The following is a 17,438-nucleotide window of genomic DNA, read 5'->3' as shown; positions in this document are numbered from 1 at the left end:
CCTTCAGTGACCTGGCTACCTCCAGCCTTTTAAATATCTCCTGCTTCCAACAGGCAGCTTGTGAGTGTTCAAGGATTTACCATGTATGACTAAGTCCCTGCTTGAAGTGCAAAATATTGGATCCCAAACACAAGAGGAGCAGTCCCACTGTATCAGGTGCCTCTGGCTCATTTTCCACCAACAGTCCTGGGGCGGCTTGCAGTGTTCTTTCTCAAGGGCTTGACACAAACAGCCTGGATCATTGCCCGCTGCTTGTGGCCTTGTAATCCTCAGAGTCCTCCTTTCTCAGTTTTAACCCAGGGGGACTGTATTGCAGTTATGCAGGATTCTATGGACCAATTAGCAGTTTTATTTGCTGACTTTGACCGCAGGGGACACAAGTGTACCTTAAAGCCTTCCTTTCCAGAATGATCTAAACTGCCTGCAGCCTTAGTAGCCTCTGAGGCTTCAATTGCTTAGCCCCTATCCAGGGACAGTGCTAGACTATTTTGCACCCTAGGCAAGACCAGCTACTTGCACACCCCCCCCCCCAAAAAATAAAAATAACTGTACACATTGCCCCCCTTCCTGTACATAATGCCCCCCTTTTAACACTACACTCTACTACACCCACTTCCTGTACACACTGCCCCTCTTTTACCCTATACCCCCTTCATATACACACTGCCTCCCTTTAACCCTACCCACCCCTTCATATACAGAGTGCCCCCCTCTCTAGAAGTGACATCCACCAGGGATGAGAAGGTGACAGGAGAGGAATGTCTCACTGGCCATGACTGCGCCCTAGGTGGTAGTGCGCCCTAGGCGGCCGCCTAGTTTGCCTAGTGGTAGCAACGGCCCTGCCTCTATCTGATAAAGAGTCTCTCAAACCTTTGCTGAATAGGATTGTTTCTGAGGATTTACAATTTGATACAATACAATATGTATCAATTTCAATGCAGGGAATGCTATCATAAAGATGGAGGAGCATGTCGTTTCCAACAGTGCTACTACTGGTCCAGGATCCCTAAGAGGCCTAAAGACTACTAAAACATTTCCCATGCAAACACTTTTCCCTTACCTCCTGTACACTGACTAGGGAAACTTCGGATAAACTGTCAAGTGTTTTGCAATCCAATCCAATTCTTATTAGTGGAGGCTTTTATTAAGAGGTGTGCTGTTCTCAAAGTTTATCCAGTAGTGTGCTGTCTTAATAAAGTAATGTTGATTCCTGTAGTGAATGTGCCAGTATTTAAGGATCCCATAGATAAATGTGTGGAGACCCTTCATTGCAACCTCCAGTGGCCATGTTGTTAGTCTATCAGATATTATGGTAATAGACTAAATGCATGGCAAGGGTTATAGCTTTACTCCACACTGATCCTCTACTAGTGGAGCGATTGGAGCTCATGTCGACAGCTCTGCACTACTGTAAAGATGGGTTAGTAGATGTTGTTTCTCTTATTTCCCGTTTGAGCCTCCTATCAGTTAACATTCCGGGAACTCATTGGTTGGAATGTTGGGCTGTGGAGCAGGCATATAAAAAGCATCCACTGAGCTGCCTTGGATATCCCCGTCAAGGATGTCACTGGGGGGCACTCCTCTAGCCCACCAAGCGTCAGCCTATGAGGCCTTAAGCCAGGAGCCCAGCTTCACCATGAGTCCTAGGCTCACAAATTTCCCAAATCTGCATTTCAGATGGAGGTAGTTTCAAATGGCTACAAACTAGAATTCTGCTCCCAACCTCCTTTTCGCTTCATATCTTCCAAAATTTCTGTGTCAATGAATAGATTGGCAGACCATCATGTAGCTCCTGTATTGGAGAGATTTAGGGATTCTTTTCCCATCTTTTTACATTTCTAAAGGCAAAATAGACCCCATCTTGGATCTCAAGGGCCTAAATAAAAGTTCCATATGTAATCCACCAGGTCTGTCATACCATCTTTTCAGCACAAAGACTTTCTGACATTTGTAGACATCAAGGATGTGTATTTGCATTTCCTTATTCCAGCTCATCAGTAAATCCTTTGCTATGTTGTGGGTACTCAGCACTTCAGTTCTTGGTCTTGCCATTTGGTCTGTCTTCCACAGTATGTGTACTCATCAATGTTCTAGTTTCTGTGCTTTCCTTCTTAGGCTCACAGGACATCCCCCTTGTTGGGTATCTGCACAACCTCTTGTTGTGAGAAAAATCAGTACAGGGGCCTTTCTAGGTAATCCCAATGATGTTACGAGCCAAAAAGGCCACTTACTATAGTGTCTACCATTGCACATAAAAGGCATATTTCACATGGTGCAAGGAAATTTTCATCCCAGAAAATCCTTTGTTGGATGAATCCTGACCTTTTTATAATTAGCCTTAAGTGATAACAAGGGTCAGATCCCAGTGCTTGTGATCTAGTTCCAAAGGCTGCTAGCCTTCCATTTTTGACTAAGACGTTTGTGCAAGGTGTCTGTCATGTAGCTCCCCCTGTGTGCCCACCTGTGAATCAGTGGAATTTGAGTTTGGTTCCCAGAGCACTTTAGATACCACCCCCTTTGAACATATTAGGGATATTCCCCTTCTCTCCAGGGCTGGCCCTACCATGGGTCCCACTGGGTCCATTGGACCCAGGCAGCACTTTCAGAGGGGCAGCAAATTGATAGCCAAGATTTTTTTTTCCAGCAGTTTTGTGTGTCATCGGTTTTGCAGCGCATTACAGGCGGTATTTCTCCATCTCACACTGCCGCCCGTAGTGCAAACTGATGAGTATGAGGAGGCGGAGGGTGAGCGCAATGACGTCAGACATTCAGACAAACTAAATAATATTGAGTTTATGGTTTGGAATTGAAAATAATGGTATGTCATATAATTTGGCATGTAGACAAGGTGCTGTCGCATATAACTGACTTCTTGATAAATTAAATTTTAGTTTTAATTATCATGGTATAAAATAAAATTGTGTGGGCCTTTTGGTGGGCATGATCTGTCTGCTGAGGTAATCCGCCTGCCATTTTTCCACTCCTGGAATGTGAATAGCGGAGAGAGGGGGGGGGGCAGTATTTAATTTTTGGACCCAGGCAGCACAATGTCTTGGGCCAGCCCTGCTTCTCTCTCACATAGTTGCGTTCCTTGTTGCTATCACTTCCACAAGTGGTGTGTCTTTGTTGTGCGCTTTGTCCTGTGGGAAACCTTTTCTAGTCATACAGGTGGTATTAAAGTCTAGAGCCTCCTTCCTTCCCTAGGGAGTTTAAGGCCCCTTTCACACATACGGTCCGTTCAGTCACGTCAAAATGTATCAGTTTTTCATCTGTTTTTCATCCATTTTTCATCGTTTTTCGTCAGTTGTTATCCGTTTTCCATCCGTTTTTCATCCATTTTTCATCCGTTTTTTATCCGTTTTTCATCTGTTTTTCGTCAGTTGTTATCCGTTTTTCATCCGTTTTTCGTCAGTTATTATCTGTTTATTCGTCCGATCCATTTTTTTGACGGATGAAAAATAGGGCATTCATCCATTCAAAAAAACAGACATTGACGGAAGTGGATGAAAACGGATGTTAACTGATGATCATCCGTTGTCATCCGTTTTTACATAGAGATACATTGATGTCCGTTTTTCATCCGTCAACGGATGGATGAAAAACTGACAAACTGACAGCATGTGTGAAAGGGGCCTTAGTCTTTCACCTCTAATTGTCTTTAAAACCTATGTCCCTCAATGCATTTCCAAGAAAATAATTTTACGTTTTATGCTCATTTAGTACAAATCCAATTTTCACTTTTGTTGAACACCTGCACCTTCAATTAATTTCCTATAGTATTTTAATATAATTGTAGTGGTTGAAAAAACTGATCAAAAACAAATGTATGTTGGAAAAAAAACAAAAAACAAATGTGAACAATTCCAATTTCAAATTTTCCCCACATACCACAGTAACATTCTAACAATATTATGGTTTTTCCAGGACCCTTCATGGAAAGATGATGTCCTAGGATTTCGTCATCTAACACCAAGAGAGCTAGAATTATTTCCTGGATACAGGTGTGTGAGTGCGGCATAAATTGAAAAATCCAAGAATGACACATTGACACATACGTTTTGTGAACAGTGTACTTTTTTTTTTGCCAAGTTTCCACATAAACATTGTCGCAGTTACTGTACCACAATGCAGCATGTGCGGCAGCCAGCAGCCCTTAGTTTGTAACTGTATCTCCATAAAATTTATGATTTTTATTGCAAAAGGATAATACATTTTTTTGATAATAAATTAGAGCCTTCTTCTTTTGGGTTTTGAGAAACACTTTTGTACTGTGTACTTTTTGCCACTTTGTCCCATAAACATTTTGCAGAGTTGTGTTTAAAACATACCCTCTGAAGCACAACTTCTTTCCTTTTTTTGCTAGCTTTGTTGAGGGCTAGAAATGGAGACATCTAGTGGAATACATCTGGAACTGCATGTGACTAAAGCTTGCTTTTTTTTTTTTGGATCATTTTAGCTAATATATTTTCCGTTTTCACAAAGTTTTGTGCTCAGTCTAGAGATTAACCATATTATTAGCATTGTATGTAGTTACAGCATTTCCAATGTTTTTGTACGGTTCATGTCTACAATTTCCCAGTGCTTGAAATGCATAAAACCTTGTTTGGCCTATTTTAGGACTAGTCAATACAAATGGCATTATGCAGCCTTGATTGACAAGTGACCAACAGATGTCATATTCAGCTGAATGCAGATCACTTAAAGCAGAAATAAACCCAACAACTTAACTGTTTCCCAAAACAGTTACATTAAAGGCATGCCGTCATGCCATAATTGTCAGTTGCTTGTCTTGAAAACAAACCAATCAAGCCTTCATGGCTGGTATTAAAACTGATCTCATGTGCTGCATCATGGTCAAAAAGAGGCTAAGATGGCTGTTAAGGATAGAAGGGTTTAGTACCACTTTAAAGCCTAAATGCAAACAAAATAAATAACAGAAAAATCAGCTTAAGGGACATAAGTTATAGTCAGTAGGATGTGTCCCTTTTGCTGATTACTCCTACATTAATGAATCTAAACCCCTGCCGTCATAATATACTGGTGTGGCAGGGGTTAATACTGACTATGCCTGCCCTTTCTGCTCATCTGCTTCATTCAAAGAAGCCAAACTAAAGCTTCATGGAATGAAACAGAATCTATTTATGAAGGATGGGCAGATTGATAGGTCTGCCTCCTCGATTCATATAAGCTGTAGTACGGCTTCTATGAATGGAGTAGCCAAACGGAAAGGGCAGGCATTGTTAGGCTCTCTTGAGGAGAACCTGTGACAGCCCCTTAGTTTGTATTAATCCCTGCTGCATCTGAGGATTCTGGCGAAAGGGGGAGGGTTGTAGGAGGATTTCAACTAAAAGAGGAGGCATCAGCACAAGGGACACATTCTGATTACTGTAAGTTATGTCTCTTGTGCTGTTTTTTCTCTTTTGCTGTTTTTTTTCTTCTTAAATTTTCAGGAGCACTTGAGCTTTAAATCAGTCACAAACAACTGCAACCAGCCTTTTGTACTCTTTGCTAAATGATGAAATTGATAAGTGCTGTTGATTGATGCACAAAAGTGTATGAATAGTCATTGCTTTGCAGAAGATCATGGGCAGTCAGAACTATCTAGAAATTGTTAGAAATTTAATTTGTATAGTTTTTGGTGGCTGAATGCAAAAATCTGGGCAATGCAACATTCTAGGCAACCTTTGGAAATACAGATTATTTGGCTGGACATTGACATAGAATCTTTTGGACTTTTTAAATTCCTTTAAAATTAATGTACTTTTTCCCAGTGATTGGCTATTGGAAAAAACTAAGGCAAAACAAAAAAAGTAAAAGAAAAACAGACAATTTATTTAACCTAGATGATGTTTTTGGACAGTAAAGAGGAAAATTTTGGATATTATGTTGGTAAAATATACAGTTTAAAAATAAAATTTAAAAAATATATACTGTCTATTCTAATGATGTTACCTCTTTGACTACTTTTTCTTTTTTGTTATATTGTAGTTATGGCTGGTTTAACACAGCATTGATGATCGAGGGGAAAAACTACTTACCTTGGCTCACCAAAAAGTATGTTCTATAACAAAATATATTTTTGTCTGAAAAGATTCCACAGTGAACATAACATTTAACTGTGATTGTGTGTTAAGATATGTTATAGCACAACTCCAGCTTGGGGGAAAAAAAATGTCACTCCCTCCTTTTTCTAATAAAAAATAAAAAAGCAGCTCCATCTGCTATATTTAGCTGATATCTGGTGCTGTCCCCTGAAGACCAGTATCATATAACCGACTTCCTGAGAGCCCAGGGCATTAAGGTTCACCCACCCCTTGACCCTGGGCTCACAGGAGGATGCTACAGAGAGCAACACAAAGTGTGTACAGGATATACAGTATCTCACAAATGTGAGTACACTCTTCACATTTTTGTAAATATTTTATTATATATTTTAATGTGACAACACTGAAGATATTACACTTTGCTACAATGTAAAAGTAGTGAGTGTACAGCTTGTATAACAGTGTAAATTTGCTGTCCCCTCAAAATAACTCAACACAAAACCATTAAGGTCTAATCCATGTCCTTAGTCTGCATGTCTTCAGCAAACTGTTTGCAGGCTTTCTCGTGCATCATCTTTAGAAGAGGCTTCCTTCTGGGCCGACAGCCACGCAGACCAATTTGATGCAGTGTGCGGCGTATGGTCTGAGCACTGATAGGCTGATCCCCTACCCCTTCAACCTCTGCAGCAGTGCTGGCAGTACTCATATGTCTATTTCCCAAAGACAACCTCTGGATATGACACTGAGCACGTGCACTCAACGTCTTTGGTCGACCATGGCGAGGCCTGTTAAACTGCTGTATGGTCTTGGCCACCGTGCTGCAGCTCAGTTTCAGGGCCTTGGAAATCTTCTTATAGCCTAGGGCCCTAGGCCATCTTTATTTAGAGCAACAATTCTTTTTTTCAGATCCTCAGAAAGTTCTTTGCCATGAGGTGCCATGTTGAACTTCCAATGACCAGTATGAGAGAGTGAGAGCGATAACACCATATTTACCCCCCTGCTCCCCATTCACACCTGAGACCTTCTAACACTAATGAGTCACATGACACCGGGGAGGGAAAATGGCTAATTGGGCCCAATTTGGACATGTTCACTTAGGGGTGTACCCACTTTTGTTGCCAGCAGTTTAGACATTAATGGCTGTGTGTTGAGTTATTTTGAGGGCACAGCAAATGTATACTGTTATACAAGCTGTACACTCACTACTTTACATTCTAGCAAAGTGTCATTTCTTCAGTGTTGTCACATGAAAAGATATAATAAAATATTTACAAAAATGTATATGTATATGTACATGCGTTTAAGTATATTTATTCTGAATTCTTCCTTGCAGACTACAGGAGGGAGGAGTCAAGTTTATTCACAAAAAGATTGAAAGTTTTGCAGAGGTAAGACTTTAAGGAAACCTTGCATAGGAAAAGAGTGTAGGCTGCCATTGCTGTCCTCGCTTTAAAATGCTGTCTGGGCATCTTGGTGATGATTTGGCTCATATTATCTGAGTCACTGATCTAGAACAAGTATGAATTTAAGGAATTCTGCCTTTACATTGCTCTTTAATGGCTGCATGCTTGTTCCAGGTATGTGATTTAGTGCTGCCAAATATAGCCAGGGGAACTATGTTAATTTTTAAGAGGCCAAAAATAGAAGCTCTCATATATCGATCAGGATATGTGCACATCAAAAAAACATTCACGTGTGCTTCAGACATGGTGTGGATGGAATACTTTCCACTTTCAGATTCTCTCATTAGCGGGGCACTGATTCCTGAAAAAAGATGCATCTATTTTTCATCCATTAAGATACATCCATTATTCAGTTTGACGCACATCATGAACCCTGTCCCAGCATTAAGATGAAAGTCCAAATCTTTGTAAACTTTTGTCAAAGTTTAAATTCTGCATGAAAAACTTTATGGACTAGAAGTTAATGCATAGCCCACCAAAGCTCCTCCCTCAGATGCATTTTACTGTGCAATACAGTGGCGTAGCGTGGGAGGGCAGCTGGGGAGGTCGTCCCAGCCGCAACATCTAGAGGGGCGCAGAAAAGTCCCACGTCCGCTGTCCTGACTACCGAGTTTGCTGTGCGCTCACTCTGAGCATCAGCCTGTCACTCCTTGCACTGACTGGGCTTCCGACTGCAATTCTCCATCCATTAGCAGCCTAAATCTCCTCGGCTGTCCAAGCTAAGTGATGGGCACCCTGTGGTTGCCCGAACTGGTCACGTGGAGCGGGGCACAGTTGGCTGGCTTGTGGGTGATCTCGGTGGGTGCAGCCGCTTGCTCCCGCCTTGCTGTCTGGGCCTCCTTTCCAAATTTCCTTGTCTGTCACAGCAGAGTATGGGAGACAAAAAGCCCTACCAGGTGAGTGTTGCCTGGGACACGGCTGCATCCCCTCCTCTCCTCTGTCCACCTGGATCTGTCCTCCCCTCCACCTGGCTGCATCCCCTCCTCTCCTCTGTCCACCTGGCTCAGTCCTACCCTCCACCCGGCTGCATCCCCTCCTCTCCTCTGTCCACCTGGCTCAGTCCTACCCTCCACCCGGCTGCATCCCCTCCTCTCCTCTGTTCACCTGGCTTTGCCCTCCCCTCCACCTGGCTGCATCCCCTCCCCTCCTCTATACACCTGGCTCCATCCTCCCCTCCAACTGGCTGCGTTTTCTCCTCTTCTCTTTACACCTGGCTCTTTCCTCCCCTCCACCTGGCTAAAACCTCACCTCTCCTCTGTCCACCTGGCTCCTACCTCACCTCCACCTGGCTGAATCCTCTCCTTTTCTCTGTCCACATGCCTCCCTCCTCCCCTCCACCTGCCTGGCTGCAATGGATTAGTAAGGGCACCTTATTTATAGCCAGAGTCTCTGATAGGCTGCAGCCTTTTATTGGTTGAATCTGAGATAGCTCTTTGACTAGCATAGTAGACTAAACCAATAATAATAGGCTAAGGCTGTGAATAATGAGGAGCTCTTAATAATCTGTCACAGCAGAACTAGTGGAAGGAACTCAGGGAGTGCTAAAAGTCCACAGGTTAGGGGGTACAAATTACTGGCCTTGCCCTGAGCGCTGACAACCCATGCTACGCCACTGCTGCAATAGAGGTTAGTTGCTAAGGGTATGACTAAACCCTATTGAATAAAACGTGGGCTGTGTATTGAGAGCCAGTAAATAAAGTGTTTTATATGTGAGATTTAAACCTTAAAGTAGTATTAAAGCTCAGTGTTATTTTTTTTCCACACAAAAAATAAAGATTCCCCAGTAAGCTGGTAAAATTCTTACCCAAGTACTTTCAGTACTGCTGGCTCCTGCTCTCTGTGCTGCTTCATGAACTTCTGGTCTTCACAGGAAGGAGTTGTATTTAGTTGTACAGTGCAGTCTGGAGTCAGTCGGTTAACTTGGAGAAGGAAGGGTGGAGGAGGAGAAGGAAGAAAGGGTCAGAGTGCCTTGCCACCCTAGAGTATGGGGCTGTGTGTTTCTTTTGATGCACACAGTGTAGGGAGACACAGCTCTAGTCCCTGCACCCAAGGTTGGCTCCATAGGATGCAAGAGAAAGGAGCCACCATGAAACAGAAAGCCTGGGGCAGGAGTCATGGTACCATTAAACTGGAACGTTAGCAAAGATTAAAAAATAAAGCAGCTGCATACTGAGTAAGTGAAGAAATCAGCTGCTGAAAGAGCTTAAAAAAACTGAGGGTTTAATATTATTTTCCAAGGGGGAAGGCCATGATGCTCTGCACTCCCAAGAAATGGGTTTAAGGATGCTGAGTTGTCATTCAACCCAGAAAATAACTGGTGCTGGATTGTATAGCATCTAAATCCACAGCTGATCACACCGAGGAAGAGGCGAGTATGCATCCATAGATGCTTTGTTATTTTAAAACCTGCTGGGGGATGTTTTCTTCAAATGAAATTAGACTGGAGAATGAGATTAATGATGTCTTGGTATTCTGATCTCCCCAGTCCCATAGTGGAATAGTGGGATGTATAGAAAATGCACTCCAGGTAGAAGAGACAGGAAGTTTAGCTCATAGCAATGCCCTGGCTGTCATGGTAGGGCAAGAGGACAGGGAATGATTTATGTGTCAGAATAATGGACAATTGTAGAACCAGTATCAAACCCTATCTCCATTCAAAACTAAAATAAAGGTTTTGAGTTAAAGCTAAATTAGACAAAGTCTCCCCTTTCGGTGGGTCCCCAAACTGCAAGGTTTAAATGCTTGTTTAGTCTAGGGGTTCAAAATAAGTGTATTACTTACCCTATCCCCCAGTTTGGCAGGCTCCACAAAGGTTCAAAGCTCTTGGCTGTGGGTGCTCTGTTGATGGTCCCTTGCCATCATCACCTATAGTGCAGGGCTATTAACATTGCATTGTACGTGGAGGCGAGCATGCAGCTGCACCCCATAGCAGCATAGAGAGGTGGCAGAGCTGGGCCGGTCACATGAGTAGAGGAAGCCTTTAAGAGGAAAAATAAACCGAGTTATGTACCTGGTAACTCTTTTTCTAAGAAGTCCTCCAGGGCAGCACCTGAGAGATAGGCTCCTCCCACCTGAAACAGGAAACACATTAGTCCACCATTATAAAAAAGCCATTCATACCTTCAGCCTCAGTAATATCAAAGTACAGAAGGACCCTTCTTTAAGCTCTTTAAATCCACAAAGCCCCTTTTCTAATGTTGTTTAGGGCAGGAACTGATGCTGCCCTGGAAGACTTCTTAGAAAAAGAGTTACCAGCTACCTAACTCTGTTTTCTCTAATCGTCTTCCAGGGCAGCACCTGAGAGGATGTCTCAAGCAATACTTACTAGGGAGGGGAAAAAGTCTGGAGCACCTTGCGACCAATATCTGGTCTTGGCTGGACAGCTGGTCGAAACGGTAATGCCTTGTAAAGGTAATGAAACTCGACCATGTCGCTGCCCTGCAGATCTGCTCCGGTGTTGCCCCGACTCTTTCTGGACTTGATGATGCCCAAGACCTGGTTAAGTGGGCTGTGACTCCGCCTGGCGGGGCAAGGTCTAGTGCTTGGTAAGCTGTTTAAATAGCCAGCTTTATACATCTGGCTATCGTACTTTCGAAGCCGACTTCCCTCTGTTCACTCCTGCATGGAGGATGAATAGCGTGGATGTTTTACGCCATGCTTTAGTTCTTTCGAGGTAAGATATCAGGATCTTTATTACATCCAGCTTTTTATAAGTGACTCTTTTCCTTCTATCCAAAGAATTTAGAAGGGGGGGGGGGATGACCACCTCCTGAATTCTGTGGAAAGTTGAAGAGACTTTTGGTAGGTAAGAAGGATCTGGTATGAGAATAATTTTATCTGCCAGAATTAAACACTAAGGTTCTATCATGGATAGAGCCTGAATTTTGCTGACTCTTCTTGCTGATACCAGCGCCACCAGGAGTACTGTTTTTAGTGTAAGGTATTTATCAAAACTATCCTCCAGTGGTTTGAAGGGTGCCTGGAGGAATTCCTTGAATACCGTGGCAAGGTCCCATGTTGAAGTTCTGCTGCACCTCATGGGTGTGGCATTCCTTAATGAGAGCAGGAATCTTTTTATAAGTGTGTCTTCCGCCAGCCTAATATCTAGGTGGGAAGATAGGGCTGCCACTTGAACCTTCAAAATGTTATGAGAAAAACCCTTGTCCGCTCCTTCCTGCAAAAAATCTAAGATTGCCAGAATAGCCCCTTTGACAGGGTTCTTTTTGCTCTCGTACCAAAGGACAAACTTTTTCCTCACTTTCTCATAAATGGCTCTAGTCACCGGTTTTCTGCTGGCTAAGATGGTGTCAATCACCCTGTTAGACAGACCTTTGTTCTGCAACCTTGTACTTTCAGGCACCAGGCCGTATACCTCATGACCTTGTGGCTCAGGTGGCTGATCCACCCTTGCGACAGGAAGTTCGGTATGCCTGAAAGTATTAGATGAGGCTGTACACCGATGTTCCCTAATTGACTTAAGCAACATCCCCTCTGGCACGCTCCTGCATGGGATCTCAGGGATAGTAGAGGCTTTACTCCTTCCACGCTCTGCCCCTGCAAGCAAGCTATGCTTTTTTGTAGACTGGCACTTTGTTCGCCTGCTGATTCGCAGAATAGCAGCTCGTCTGGACCTGGCCCTAGCACTATGACTAGCTGTATTCGGTGTCATAAGGCTTTAGACCTTAAATGTGAGCAGATCCTGGGTACTGCCGAGATGCCAACCAGCAGAGCTATGTGTAGAAGATGTGGAGGGGAAGCCGGTCTTAGCACCACAAACCTTAGGCATCTTAGATAGCTTTTTTCTATCAGTACATGTGGATGTGCCTCCTGCTGATCACTGTGGCTAGGAAGATATGTAGGCACTTGGTCGGGGGGCGACAGGAAAGCCCTATCAAGTAACCTACCACTTACGGGCCAGGGAGAATCTGCGTTATCCCTGATTTCCCCCCCCTGGCGGTCGAGGAGCTTCCCCCCTCTCCCCGCCCAAGGACCGTCACTGTTTTTTGTTCTTAGGTACGGACGGTTTGAGGATAAACTCTTCTTTGCCGGGTTTGTCTGTTCCGAGGTCAGGTTCAATACCCGGTGTACTAGAAGGGTTATGGTCCTGAGGAGCACTTCTGGGTTCCCTCCGCTGATGTTCATACTACACTTGAACTTAGCCAAAAGGCCGAAAAGCGATTCCGCTGATGTTCATGCTCCCGCCCTTCTCCGCACTTTCCATGCTCGCTTTCCTCAGAAACCATTTTTTGCTCCATGGAGAAGGGGCCGTTGAGGGGAGGGTACTGTCAAGGTCTTACCTTGCTCTCCTGTGTGACTGCTGTCTTTTATAAACTCTGATTGCATCATCACTTGCCTGCTGCCTGGGTGTCGCACAGCGATGATGCTGCACACCTGACTATATCTTTTACCTGATCGGTTGCAGTCCTTACCATTGCGTTTGTGATCCAAGGTGCATCTCTGCTAGCAGTCTTCTGTTCTCTGTGTTCCTCCGTGTATGACTTGGCTTGGCTGACGACTCTCCTGGCTCTCAACCCTGCATCGGTAGACTATGCGCTTCTGGACTCAACATCGGCTTGGATGACTACCCACTTCTGGACTTGATCCCGGCTTGTTCCTGCTCTCACTTCCTCACTCTTGCTGTGCGTTTTATTGTTGTTTTCTCCAATAAACTGCTTTATTTTACCTGCATCCCCTGTGGACTGGTTTCCTGGCACCCTGACAATCACCTCCTCACCGTCTGATTTAACCCTATAATGCTGCACTACAATGCTGCAATTGCATGCATTGCATGTAGTTGCAGCACAGCCCTATTTAATTTAATGGACACGTGGTGCCGCTTGTTAACCACTTGCCTACTTGGCACTTTCCCCCCCTTTCCTGCCCAGGCCAATTTTCAGCTTTCAGTGCTCTCACACTTTGAATGACAATTACTCATCCAACACTGTGCCCATATGAAATTCATGTCCTTTTTTCTCGCAGATTGAGCTTTCTTTTGGTGGTGTTTAACTGCTACTGGGTTTTTAATTTTTTTGTGCTATAAATAAAAAAATATCTAAAATTTTGTGAAAAAATGCTTTTTCTGTCATAAAATTTAGCAAAATAGTAATTTTTCTTCCTACATTTTGGCCAAAATTTATACTGCTACATACACTGCCTGGCCCAAAAAAAATATCGCCACCCAAAAAATAGGTCACACACTCGTTGGACCACCGCTAGCTTTGATTACGGCATATTTTGTATATTTTGGGTAAGGAGGGTTGTGATGAATTTGATGATTTTGTTGGAAGACCCTTGTGGATGGTTTAAAAGACCCTGACTGGGTTTGGAGCCACAAGCCACTTGTGACCTTTTGTAATGAGAGGTCTATAGGATCTGGTAAGAGAGTTTTTCACTCATTGATGGCGGTGTTCACATACAAGATCACTTTTCAAGGTGACGGATGGTGGTTTCATTAACCTTGATAATATCGCATGTGTTTGAATTTTAAGTTAGAAACACTTTATTTGGATCATCCCATTTGCTGTAGACTTTATGTACAATTTAGCGCAACTGAAATTAATATTTAAGTATTGATGCTTACTCTCCACTCTCCATTAAAAACCATACCACCACTAAACAGCCCAAGACCCGATAAGCTGACTGAGCGGCTTTCACAATTCATAGACTGCCTCTTTGGATGCTGGTGGGAGTCACCACCCACATTAACTCAACCCAAGTCACCTATAAATCACTTCATTCACACTCGCCCCTCTTCCTTTTGGTTTGATAAAGGGACAGAGCCATGAAACGCGTAACCACGCCCCCTCTACGTCCCCAGCCATCCCCGAGTAGCTGACAGGTCAGAGATGCTAATAAACTGCAGGGTAGCCGACACCACTGCCTGACCTAGTAAGCAATCTGTCACGCTGCTTCATCTGACTGACACATTCCCAGATACAGCTACACTACAGTGCCAGAGTGCACCACCAATCTATTACAGCCTCCACCCTCCGAGCAGCCTGACACTTACCATCGGAGCCATGGCTACCCTCTGCTCTGCCTGACACATAGCCGCTGCCATACTTCATCCGCCGATACCTCTACACAGCCATCTGCAGCCCCTGACATCCTTCTGAGCAGCTGGACCCCTCATCTGCATTCTTCATCTCATTGCATTAGCTGCCTTCCACAGAGCTTGACTGAGATCCTCAGTCCCTCAGATGTCTGGTACCTTTTCCCTTCCAATAGGGAGTCTTTTATTTCACTTTTATTTCCCAGTTGTATTCATTTATATTAATTTATTTTCATATGTATTTATTTATATTCGTTTTTTTACCCCCGGCATGTTGGTGTCTACTCCCTCCATTTGTACTTATGTGGTGGATGGGGTTGGTGGACCAATAGGCATGTCCTTCATTTTTTTTTTTTTTTTGTAAGCCCCATGTTTATGGTGAGGCCCATAAACCATTTGAACTCCTCCAGAGTCAAATCTCTCTACTCAAACAGATGGGCAAAGGATGATTGGGGGTTGTTTGCAATATACTGTTGGGCATATAGATTGGCCTGGTCCGCAATAAATTGCAGCAAAGTGTTGGGCAAAAATAAATTAAATAATAATTAAATAATAAAGAAAATACATTTCTGAGAAATTCTCAGTATTGACCATGGATCGGCTTCCCTGCTGCCTATAGGGGGCGGGCGCACCCCCAGGAGCGCTGCCGCGAACCACCGTACCTGTACATCTGCGACGGGCACTCGGCAAGTACTTAAAGCCACATGTCAGTGCACAGATGTCTATGCAAATCGCACCTGAACTTGCAAAATAGTGCACAAACTATTTTTTAAATTGGTGCAACTCGATGTGAAGTCACACCGATTTGACCGCTTCCATTGCAGACAATAGGGTGTGACTTGTCATGCGATTTGAAACTATGCGTGACCGGGGGTTTAATGTTGGTATCCACCCAGATGCCTGGACTAGCATCTGGCTCAACCTCAGCGCACTGCTGAGAGCCTAAGGCATCAGCTTCCACACCTACTTAGCCCAGCACTCCAGTGAGCGCTGGAGGGGCAGAGCAGAGAGCCGGTGATTGACAGTAACTGGCTCTCTCCTCACTGAAGACTGAGAACTGAGCAATCAGCGGTCTTTGATCACTCATTTCTCAGTGTAGAGGTGATGGGGGACAGATGCCGCATCGGATCAATGCTACATCTACCTAGGTGAGTATGAATGTTTTTTTTTTTTTAATACCCTGCACTTTTCTTTAAGCCCCCTTTGTCCAGTGCAGGGGACCTTACTGCAAGGGTAGGTTTTATCTGTATTCTGCAGTTCAGCTTTAATTCCATCCATATGCTTTCAACACAGGCATCTGATGTTTTATAATCCAGTGTCCCCACACAAATGCTTACCATGGACGTCTCATGTAAAATCTTTTGTTCTGCAATAGTGGCAGGTTTATGTTTGTAGTAATCATACTCTCAAAAACAACATGGAGAGAATTTTTTTGTGTATTGTTTATTGTATTTTCTTATTGTCTTTATTTTATCGTATCATATGAAAAGCAATAACATAATATCTTTGAAAAAAATCTATATGTATCAAAGAGCAAAACAATTTGTCTGCCGGTTATGTTTCATCTCATATAGCTTTTTTTTATGAATCTATAGCTTGCTGCTCAAGGGGCAGATGTCATCATTAACTGCACAGGAATGCGTTCAGGGCAGCTGCAGCCTGATCCAGATTTAAAACCAGGCAGAGGCCAGATTTTGAAGGTAGGTGTGTAACAGAGATGGATAAAGCCTTTAATGTATATATCCTGCTGTTTTTCCTGTCATTCTCAAACAAGCAACATTATGACCCATTTGCACTTTGACTAAGAAATGAAACAAAATGCTCAAGGCAATACAACAGGTATTACTATAATGCTATGTAGATTTTAAATTCTCTTTTCCTATAGATATGGGGAAAAAAAACAAGAAAATGGAGATTATACTATGTTTTTTCAAGCTGCAGACACTTTGACAATAATAATTTCAGTAATTATGCTTCTAGAGATGTAACTCCTAAATGATGTCAGCTCAGTAGAAAGCTGCAAACAGAAAACTAATTATATATATATATATATATATATATATATATATTTTTTTTTTTTTTTTAATGTATGATGCATGTATTTGTTTGCTGCAGAAGGTAAGTCTGTAAAAAGTATTCTTTTTTTTTTCTTTTTTTGTTTGTTTTTTTTAAGACTAGTGCTATTGATGTGTTCATAGGTAATGTTTGTCATTCTTCAGCGTTTTATATTTTTTTACATTATTATATACCTTAAAGCGGCTCTTGCAGCCTCTGCAGCATGATCCCTCCTTTCCACCCCTCCTCCGGTCCCGAGCACGTCAAGCGTTATTTTTTATTTTTTTTTGTTTATTTACCTTTAAAAAAAAAAAAATCCCCCCCCCCTGCACATTATTTGCCTAGGTGAACAACATGCACTGTACCCCCTTTTGCCTCCTGGGATATGCATGTCCCATACCCCAGGAGGCAAAGCCTTCCATTTACTAAAGATGGAGGGGCAGCCTAGCAGGGCGTCATCGAGAGGCACACAGGCTGAACCCGGAACAGATGGCAGCCTCTTGATGACGTCATAAGAAAACATGGCGGCGTGGGACCGAGTGCTGCCAGTAGAGCAGACGATCTCCACTGGACAACGCTGGATCCTCTGGGTGAGTGAGTATCTGAACTGTGCAGAACTCACCACTAAGTGAGTAGGGGTAGTTAAAAAAATAAATGGGGGGGGGGGGTGGAAATCTGCTTTAAGTACTTACATTGTACAATTTGATGCTGAATATTTGTAAATTGAAGTCCAGCACCAGCCAAAACCTTTTGTTAGCTTTGAGTCAGGTGTGTCTTGGGAACAGAAATTGAGGAGATATATATCCAACCTTTGTCCACTCTGTT

General features: G+C 43.2%; 1 protein-coding gene across 6 annotated transcripts in view; it reads left to right on the top strand.

Moving 5' to 3' along the window:
* Positions 1–17,438, top strand: part of DAO (D-amino acid oxidase) — an 83,717-nt gene that overhangs the window by 50,595 nt on the left and 15,684 nt on the right. For all 6 annotated transcript variants that reach the window (XM_082264210.1, XM_082264212.1, XM_082264213.1 and 3 more), the window contains exons 4-7: positions 3,925–4,001; positions 5,989–6,054; positions 7,378–7,432; positions 16,154–16,258. In XM_082264210.1, coding sequence (XP_082120336.1) covers positions 3,925–4,001; positions 5,989–6,054; positions 7,378–7,432; positions 16,154–16,258 — 303 coding nt within the window. The remainder of the gene's footprint in view (positions 1–3,924; positions 4,002–5,988; positions 6,055–7,377; positions 7,433–16,153; positions 16,259–17,438) is intronic.

The sequence above is a fragment of the Pelophylax lessonae genome (genome assembly GCF_965119305.1).
Source record: "Pelophylax lessonae genome assembly, chromosome: 1".
NCBI lineage: Eukaryota > Metazoa > Chordata > Amphibia > Anura > Ranidae > Pelophylax > Pelophylax lessonae.
Note: the sequence above shows the minus strand (reverse complement) of the source record. Positions and strands in the feature narration are given on the sequence as shown.